Genomic DNA, 10,135 nt, shown 5'->3' on the forward strand with positions numbered 1-10,135 from the left:
CAGGCAGTGTGGTTTCCAGAGTGTTCTTTCTCAGCGGGCTCCGTGTGGGGCTGTGGTTCAAGCCGGGGCCTCCTCACCCTCACCAGCTCCCACCTGGCAGCCGGCATTCGGTCCGGGCAGATGGCAGCCTCCACCTGGACCAGGCACTGCAGGAGGACGCGGGGAGGTACAGCTGCGTGGTCAGCAACACGGCTGGCTCTCAGCACAGGGACGTGGAGCTCGTTGTCCAGGGTGAGTCCTGGAGTGGGGGGTAGGGGTGGGGGGGTGATGGGACGGGGAGACGCACGAGGAGAACTTGATCTTCAACACCTGTGTTAAGAACAATTGCACAAGGGGCGCCCGGCACGGGGGGGCTCAGTCGGCTGAGCATCCGACTTCGGCTCAGGTCATGATCTCACGGTTCGCGGGTTCGAGCCCCGCGTCGGGCTCTCTGCTGACAGCTCGGAGCCTGGAGCCTGCTTCCGATTCTGTGTCTCCCTCTCTCTCTGCCCCTCCCCTGCTTGTGCTTTGTTTCTCTCTGTCTCTTAAAATTAAATAAAGATTTTTTTTTAAATTAAATAAATGAATAAACTTTAAAAAAATTGCACAAATAGTGCATTTTCCCTGGAGGTAATTTAGAGGTTGGACAAGTAAAAGGCAACACTCCCATAACACCAAAAGCTAAGAAGAACCAGAATACTGCTACATTTGGGTGTGTATCTTTCATGCTTTACACACGTGTGAGCTTACACATATATACACACCATCTATGTAATGAGTGCTATGTGACATAAATTATATATAGCTTTACATACATTATATGTAAATATGTTTTACGTAATATATGCATCCTTTATATACATTGTATATAAATTCTTTACATAGCTACAGTTCTATCCATCTATCTATAGAGTCTTCATATGCATATACGCAGAAATATTTACATTGTGTTCCTGCGTGTTTGTTTTGATAATAGACTGCGTTGTATTCTGTGAATAACTAGTCGGAAGGTTCAGTTTAAGACGATGTGTTCTTTGGAGAACTGTGAGCATCTCACCTGCCCCCTCATGTCCGGCTTCTCACCACCATGAACACCCTGGGCTAATGGCTGTTTTCCACCTTTGCCCACATGCCCGATTCCTTCCTTAGGACAAACTCATTCATGTAGAATTGAGTTTTGACTGATTGCACATTTTTAGGGCCGTTACTGTATTTTACCCAATCACCTTCCCACCCGCAGTGCTGGAGAGTCCTGTTCCCTTCACCCACCCATCCAGGTACCACCGTTCTTTTTTGTTTGTTTCATGTTTGCTTATTTTTGAGAGAGAGAGAGAGCGCCCAGGGGAGGGGCGGAGAGAGAGGGGGAGACAGAGGATCTGAGTGAGCGCTGACAGTGGAGAGCCTGACGGGGGGCCCGCCCGAATTTTTGAAGCATGAGATCATGACAGGAGCCGAAGCCAGACTCCGCCGACTGAGCACCCCGCCACCCCGGTGTCCCACGACCATTCTTTATCATAGAAGATGAGAGGTTTAAACTAAGTTTGGTTATATCTTGTCATTTACCAAGTATGTTAATAATCTTTTTCTTTAACATTTGGTTTACAACCTCTCCCCCGAGGATGAGCAGGAAGAACGCATTGTTCCCCATTTTCTAGAGGGAAACCAAAGTTCCAAAGGAGGCTAGGTCTTCAAGGTATCTTGCCTCCTCATAACTCCAACGGATAGTAGTGATCAAAGCCTGGGCGTGTGTCATGTGCCGGACCTGAGCGAGGCTCTGTGTGGGTTTCCCTTAATTTTCATAACTACGCAGGAGGTGGGTTTAAAAGGCTCCCCGTTGTGAAGTGAGGCTCAGAAAGGCGAGTAACTCCGGAGCATCTCAGGATCAGCCGAGGCTGCCTTCCTGTGCGAGCACAGCCTCCCCCTGGGGCTGGCTCTGGGCGCCACTTCTCTTCCATTCAACGGTAGTCATGGACTTGCAGGCTTTGGCCGCCTGGGAGGGTCTAGAAGGGCATTTTCCTCCCTAACGGGTGGGTCTCCATGTTCCTGGCAGAGAGAGCCCTTGGCTTCTGGCTTCCCCTCCCGGCCTGTCCACACCCAGTTTCTCTCCCCGCACCTCCCACCCTGCACATCTGGACGGTGCCCAGAATGGATTTGGCACTTGGTTTACAGTTCACTGTGTTCTGTGAATACTATTTTCTGCCATTTCTCATCTGTCCATCTCTGGAGAGCAGGCAGGGAATTGGAGTTAATGAGCTTTTTTGCTGATGAGGGAATGTGGGGACCAGAAGATTAAGCGGTGGATCCAAAGTCCCAGAGCAAAGAAATGGCACAGCTGGTTCCCAGGCACAGGCTGCCCTCTGTCCGGGGCATGAATTCCTTAAAGTGGTGGCTGTAGATACTGTGCCCCTTGTGTGCTTTTGTTGAAGTAATTTTTTAAAATTCTGATAGAATATACATAAAACTTACAGCCTTAAAGTCTCCAGTTACAACGTGGCCATCACAACCGTCTGCCTCCAGAGCTTTTCCATCGTCCTAACGTGAGGTTCTGCCCCGTTGAACACTAACTAGCTCCCCATTTCCCTGTCGCCCAGCCCCTGGCAGCCACCACTCTACCTTCTGTCTCTGAATTTGCCATGTCTCCAGACCCCTGTAAGTGGCATCATATAGGATTTGTCTCTGGTGTCTGGCTAATTTCATTTACCGTAATGTTTTCAGGGTTCTTCTGTGTTCATAGTATGTATCAGACGCTGACTCCTTTTTATTTATTTTTAGGGTTTTTTTTTTAGCTTGTGTATTTTTTATTTTGGAGACAGCGAGTGAGCGGGGCTGGAGGGTGAGAGAGAATATCCCAGCAGGCTCCGCAGTCAGCTCGGAGCCTGACACGGGGCTCGATCCCATGACCCTGGGGTCATGACCTGAGCCCAAATTGAGAGCCAGACACTCAACCGACTGAGCTGTCCAGGCGCCTCAGACTTTTACTCCTTTTTAAATATTTTTTAAAATGTTTGTTTTTGAGAGAGCTTGAGTGAGGGAGGTGCAGAGAGATAGAGACAGAGAGAGACAGAGAGACAGAGAATCCAAAGCAGGCTCTGGGCTGCCAGCACAAAGCCCAATGTGGGGCGCAAACCCACCAGCTGTGAGATCGTGACCTGAACTGAAGTCGGTTGTTCAACAACAGCCACCCAGGCGCCCCTACTCCTTTTTAAAGCTGAAGATACTTTATATGTGTACCCCACATTTTGTTTCTCCATCATCCAGTCAATAGATATTTGGATCTGGATCTTTTCTACCTTTTGGCTATTGTGAATAATGCCACTCTGAACCTTTGCTTTAAAAATTGTTGGGGTTTAAAAAAATTTTTTTTTTAAACTTATTTCTGAGAGAGAGACAGAGACAGCATGAGCAGGGGAGGGGCAGAGAGAGAGGGAGACACAGAATCCAGAGCAGCTCCAGGCTCTGAGCTGTCAGCACAGAGCCCGACGCGGGGCTCGAACCCACGAACTGTGAGATCATGACAAACAGTGAGATCATGACCTGAGCCCAAGTCCGACGCTTAGTCCACTGAGCCACCCAGGCACCCCTAAATATTGGTTTGTTTCTGAAAGTACCCCCTAGAATCCAGCCCATGGCCACCCACCATGTCACCAATGAAGGGGTTCCTGCCTCCCTCCCCTGTGTGGCCTTAGGAGTCCCCACCCCCACCATCACCTGGACCAAGGTAGGAGGAGCCTGTTATCCTAAGGGTAACCAGAGGGGGTGGGCCCAGTGCATCATGGGAGGGGACTTATGCAAATCGCCATGGGGCCTGAGCTTTGCCAACTCTACTGCAGGAATCCAATGCCCTGACCTCCATGGGTCCCCACTACAACGTGAGCCAGGACGGCACCCTGGTCATCGCCCGGCCGTCTGCCCAGGACGCGGGGGCTTACGTCTGCACAGCCACCAACGCTGTGGGCTTCTCCAGCCAGGAGATGCGGCTTTCTGTCAACAGTGAGTGACGGCCACCCACTGTCCTGGGAGAGGGGCTTAGCAGGCATGAAGGCAGGGGCAAGCTGACCTTACATGGACCTTCCTTGCCCCCCCACCCCCGTCAGTCCTGCCTCTCAATTCTTCCCGTCCGCAGGGCACGTAGACCAAAGCTGTCCTCGCCCAGCGCACTGCCCTCCGCGGTGTGTGCATGCTCTAAGAGCAGCTCCACTCAGCCCTTTGTAAGCTGGTGGTGGGAAGCCGTCATATTCACAAGCCTTGGAAAAACACTGGCCCCACACTTGACCCCTCCCACCTTGGCAGCCCCCATGCTCCTGACTCTCTGTGCCCCGCCCTCTGGCCTCCATTCAGTTTCTTAAATGGTCCTTCCTGCCTCAGGGCCTTTGAACGAACAGTTCCTTCTTTGGAATTCCCTTCCCCCCTTGGGCCCGCTGGCTTCTCCCATTAGTCAGATATCTGCTCTCTGACTCCTTGCACTGGGTCAAGTCACTTTGCCGTAGACTCTCTGGAATGTCCCCTTTGTAACTATGATTAGATAATTAATTGTGTGCTGAGCTGTTTGGTACCAGTGTTCCCTGCGGACCCTAATGCTGTGAGGACAGGGCAGCCTCTGTCTCCTTTCCTGCTGCTTCCCCGCATTCACCCGGAGCTGGGCACTCAGGAACTGCCTGGCATGAACGAGCAAATACACAGCCGAGTTTTTCTATATATCCTCTTACAACCAGTACTTATATACTGCAAAAAAATTTCTTTTGTAAAGGGGAGATTTTCTCTCTAAACAAATGTATCAGGGAACGCGTGAGGGCTGCATAGGTCTGTCTGGATGTCTCCAGCTGGCTAGCTTAATTATTAAAAAAAATTTTTTTTAATGTTTATCGTGAGCAGGGAAGAGGCAGAGAGAGAGGGAGACACAGAATCCGAAGCAGGCTCCAGGCTCTGAGCTGTCAGCACAAAGCCCGACTCGGGGCTCGAACTCACAAACTGTGAGATCATGACCTGAGCCAAAGTCAGACGCCCAACCGACTGAGCCCCCCCGGGCGCCCGTCTAGCTTAGTTAGTATTGCTTAGACATGTACTGGTGCTGTCAGTGTCCGAGCGGCTGGCTAGAAATGTAGGGGGTGTAGGGAGGGGTAAATGTAGGGGGGACGGGGTAATCTCTGTCATTAGGAGCCTTGAGCTTGATACAAGAAAGCGGTGATGTGCACGCGTTGTTATAAACCCCCGCTCGGAGTTTGAGAAGGCCGGAGGGATGCTGTGCACCAGCTGGTGGTTGATACCCCGAGAATACGCCTGGGGGAGAAGGGAGACAAGATGAGACAGAAGCTGCCAGAATGTCCGCGGGGAAGGGACAGCAAGGTGAGGAGAAGCTAGCAGGCAGGAGACGCTGAAGCAGGAGTGACCGTGTCCGGGTCATCAAAGCAAGCCGAGCGCTCAGAGGGAGGCTGGTGGAGAGGTGGAGGCCGGGACTGGGGGAGCCGCGGGATCCCCGGCCGCCCCCGCCCCTGCACTCTCTCCTTCGGGCAGAGCCCGCCCACCGTCTGCACCCCCCAGGGTGGCACTGCCACCTCCGCTTCCTGGGACGGCCATCCTGGTCCCCTTTGGTCTCCGTGCAGCGGCTTCCTGCCCGCCTCACAGTCTCCCGCGTGCTTCCGCCAACAGCTGAACCCAGGATCCGTGTGAATGGGTCACGTGGTGCAGACGAGCCTCTGAGAGTCACGGCCAAGGCTGGTGATGAGGTGACCCTGGACTGCGAGGCCCAGGGCTCCCCAGCCCCGCTGGTCACCTGGACCAAGGACCTCCGCCCTGTGCCCCCCACCACCGACAGGTAACCCGATCAAGTGCCCTTGGACCTGGAAATGGGCAGACCTTGGGGTTTGAGGGAACTGTCCTCACGGTGGCTGGTGACCCAGCCAGTGTCACCCTGGGGCGGGGTGCGTATTCAAGTTCACACACAGTGCTCTTGTCCATGGCCTCCCTGAAGCCTGTCAGGGGGTCCCTGAGAGAGCACAGATGCCCAGGGTGAGACCCCTCTGAAGGTCACGTGCCCAGCGCTTCACGCGCCGGCCGCTGGGGGCTGCGTGCGGAATTTCCTTTAATCTGCACTTGTTACCCAAGCCGACTGAGGCTCAGTGAGGTGGGGTGAACCGCTCGTGGTCACCCAGCTAGAAAAGAGCCACCCCCTGCTGGATGGCGTCCCACCTGTCACGTGCCGCGTCCTCGTCCGCCCCTCAGACCAGGTGTCTGGCGGCTGGGCTCTCTGACTCAGCTTCTCTCCCACCATTGGGATGCAGAGAGTGGGCAGAGAGGGAGGCCGTCCCCCCGCCCCCCTCCCCCAGGCAGGCCCGGGGGAGATGGTGTTTCCAGACAAGAAGGGCCTGGAGACTCCCGGGGCTCTTGACTTTTGAGCCCAGGGCGGGGGAGGCGCTGGTCAGTGACATCAGTCCTGGCAAGGTCTTTGAGAAGTTCCAGACCCAGAAGGTCTCACCGCCCGCCCCCCCTGCACCCTGCTGACACCCACACGTGTGTCTGTGCATCTCAGGACATCTGTGCGGCGAGCCCTTCCAGACCTTGCAGCCCGCACCCCTGAAGGCGGCTGGGGGCCCGTGCCTGGCCGTGGTGTCCCTGCCGCTGCGTGTCGTGGGATTGGGGGTGGGGGGCCGGGGGAGCCCCCTGTCTCTGGGGAGGCGGCGGCCAGCCGGGCGCTTGTTTATTTATGGCTCACGGCTGGAACGAGGAGCCAAAGTACCCATTTGTTCACCCCTCCTCGTTGCGATGTGCTAATAGGCCAGCCGGGAGCCATAAATTGTGGGAGCCGCTTGTGCAATCCCGAGCCCTGTTCCCTTCCTGCTCCCCTGTGCTCCCCGCTTCTTGCTGGCTGACAGCGGTCCCCGGAGGTTTACGAGATTCCAGGAGTTTATCTAAATGAAAAGGAAAAGATGCCTGGGGGGGGAGGGGAGGGCTGGGGGCTGGGGCTGGCTGAGGAGCTGAGACCGGAGCTCATCCCACCTGGCTGAGGACCCCCGCTGCGACAGCTGCTGTCAATTAGTCACGCACCGGCTGGGCTGCCTCCTTCTCTCCCCTGCTTCTCCACCTGTAAAGCGGACGTTGTTTAAATAGCGCTCACTGTTTGCGATCCGGCAGGGATGCGCGATGCTTAGGTATCATTAGGTGCTGGAGAGCGGCTCCCTCTGATACCGTTTTATTGCTGCTGCTATTCACTAAGGCCTCATTTCTAGCTTTTTAAAAAATATATATGTATGTATTTATTTTGAGAGAAAGAGAGCACGAGCAGGGGAGGGGAAGAGAGAGAGGGAGAATCCCAAACAGGCTCCATGCTCAGCGAGGAGCCAGATGCGGGGCTTGATCCCATGAACTGTGAGATTGTGACCTGAGCCGAAATTGAGATTCAGATGCTTAACTGACTGAGCCACCCGGGCACCCCATAGTCTCACCTGCTTTTTTTTTTTTAATGTTTTATTTATTTTTGAGAGAGATAGAGAGACTGCGTAAGCAGGGGAGGGTCAGAGAGAGAGGGAGACACAGAATCTGAAACAGGCTCCAGGCTCTGAGCTGTCAGCACAGAGCCCAACGCGGGGCTCGAACCCATGAACCGCGAGATCATGACCTGAGCTGAAGCCGGACACTTAACCAACTGAGCCACCCAGGCACCCCTCTCACCTACTTTTAAAAATATACAAGCTTTATTGAGATGTAATTCACATGCAGGACAATTCCGGGGTTTTGGTGTGTTCAGGAGGGTGCGACCACACCACAGCCACTTTTAGGACATTCCCAGCACCCCGCCCCCAAACCACACACTCACTGGTAGCCGTCTCCATTCCTGCCCCTCGGCACCCCCAGCCCATGGCAACCCCTCCTGCTTTCTGTTTGGGGGCTTATCTATTCCGGACGTTTCATAGAAATGGAATCGTGTAACATGTGGCTTTTGGTGTCTGGTTCCTTGCACTCAACACGTTGCAGCATTGGACCTGGACTTCATTCTTGTTTGCAGCTGAATGATGCTCCCTTGTGTGGAAAGGCCACCTTCTGTCTGTTCCTCCATCTGTTAGTGGAAGCTTCTGTTGTTGCCCTTGCTGGTGACAGGGAGTGACCTCAGCAACTTTGATGGCATTCGTAGGCCCTGGCTCCCCCTGGCTCTGTGGGCCTCCCTGTGGCTCCCACAGCCTCACCCCCCGCCCCCCAGAACTGAGCCTTTCTTGCAGACGCACAGCTGCCCTTAGTCATACGACCATTCAGCCAGAAGATGGAGACTTTAAAAACCGCTGGAAATACGCACCTAGTGAGCGGAGCGTGGTGGTGCTGGGTGTGGAAGGGGCTGCCGTCTGCCCGCTCCCTCTCTCCCCTGCCCTTTCCCCTCTTCCTTCTTCCAGGGTAGGGGGGAAGTCCCAAGGCTCCGCTACCTTCCAGACTGCCCTTCTGGAAGCTTCCGAACTTATTTCAGTGCGTCACAGGTGTTCGTGGGCCTCCGGGGCCCAGACCCTCCTCTTCCCGCTCGGGGTGGGCCGAGCCTGGTGAACTGCCTGGCTCCTTCCTCTGTCCTCAGGGACGAAGAGACAGCACCTGCTCCACGGTGGCCGGGGGCCAGTCTCTCCTGACCTCGTGTGTCATTGGCCAGGGGCTCTCAGCGCTGGCTGTGGTTCGGTCGCCAGCAGAGCTGTAACCCCGGTAGCGCTGTGGGCAGTCAGGTTGCGGACCGCGATGTGAGGGGGTCTCGGAGGCCTCCCCCATTTCCGTGTGGGCAGGATGGCCCCGTTTCCCCAGCCCTCCTGGAGGTGGCTGGGGTGAGATGCACCGTGCCCAGCGCACACAGGGGGAAACACAGTACATGGGGTGTGGATCCTGGGATCCTGACCTTCCCGACTCCCGCGGCTGGGTCCTAACACACACAGACACGCACGCGCACAGAGATGTGAGCAGATGTGAACATACACACATGTGCACACAGATAAGCACAGACGTGAACACGCACGGGCAGGCGCACAGACGTAAGCACACGCAGACACAGACACAAACACATGGGGCCGTGCACGCAGTCAGGAGAACGTGCTGACGCATTTGTATCAGGCTTCTGGGCCAAGGTCAGGCCGGCCGCTGCTGTCTCTGCGGCTAGAGAATATTCTAGGCTCCTCTGCCCTCTGTAAGTAAGTCCTCACAGCAAGAGTGGTACGAGCTTGCGTTTCACTGAACCTCAACCACTCACCTCTGCCCACAACCTCTTCCAGTTTGTTCACGTAGATGCTTTGCTAGGATTAAACTTCGTGCACCCTCTATTCTGCCTTCATCATTGATAGGTTTTTTTCCCCCGTTTACCCATTTTCTTGATTCATCCTGGCCCTCGTCACTTGGTTTTCATGTAAAGGGCAAAGGAACATTCCAGGGCGCTCAGCTCTCACAGTTGCTAAGTTCTTCCTCTGTTTGGGGCACGCACTCCGTTGCCAGTTTTCAGCGGTAATAAATGGGCTGTTGGAACATCATCCCCCAAATGCTCCTCTTTATCTGCTGGGTCATTTCGTCGGGAAATGAGCCCCCAAAGCAAACAACTGAGTCCGAGGGTGGGAATGGTGCCTCTTACCCCGTGAGGCCTGCTGCTTGTGAAAAGACCATCAGAGCCGTGATTCAGAACTGGCGTCGGCAGGATTCGTGAGCAATCTCGTGCGCCCAGGCCCGTGCCGCAGCAGCGTCAGAGAGGAAGGGCGCCCGGAGGGAGACCGGGCTCTGGCTGGAGTGACATCGCGCGGCAAGAGACCGGGGATCCTGGCCCAGCCCTGCCCCCACCTCATTGAGTGAATGCGAGCAAGACCCTTCCCCCTCTGGGCCTCGGTCTTACCGTCTGAGAAATGAAAGGGCTGGGCTGAGAGCAGTGGCCAGAAGCCTCCTGGTGGCTCCGGTCCTGTGACTGAGCCCCAGGATGCTGGGGGAGGTGGCGTTTCCAGGCAACAGTGTTTGTTTGTGGTTCTGATGTGTGGCCGGGACAGCTGTGAGCGCTCCTGGCCTTGGCCCCAGCTTTCCAGCTCCCGGGGGGGTGGGGGGGCTGCGGGCCAGGGTCCCACACAGGGCCGGGCCAGATGCCTCCGGGGGAGCAGGGGGGTAAGCTGGCGGGGAGTGGACAGTGAGTGGATGGAACACTCCTAGATGCTGCAGGGCACTT

General features: G+C 55.3%; 1 protein-coding gene across 1 annotated transcript in view; it reads left to right on the plus strand.

Annotated features, from left to right (window-relative positions):
• The window catches only part of HMCN2 (hemicentin 2), a 132,085-nt gene that overhangs the window by 40,415 nt on the left and 81,535 nt on the right, over positions 1-10,135 (plus strand). Inside the window, 4 exon segments of the mRNA XM_077768469.1 lie at positions 87-231; positions 3,585-3,697; positions 3,810-3,969; positions 5,626-5,791. Of these exon segments, the coding sequence (XP_077624595.1) occupies positions 87-231; positions 3,585-3,697; positions 3,810-3,969; positions 5,626-5,791 (584 nt within the window).

This window comes from Crocuta crocuta, unplaced genomic scaffold, assembly GCF_008692635.1.
Source record: "Crocuta crocuta isolate KB4526 unplaced genomic scaffold, BGI_CrCroc_1.0 scaffold35, whole genome shotgun sequence".
Lineage (NCBI taxonomy): Eukaryota > Metazoa > Chordata > Mammalia > Carnivora > Hyaenidae > Crocuta > Crocuta crocuta.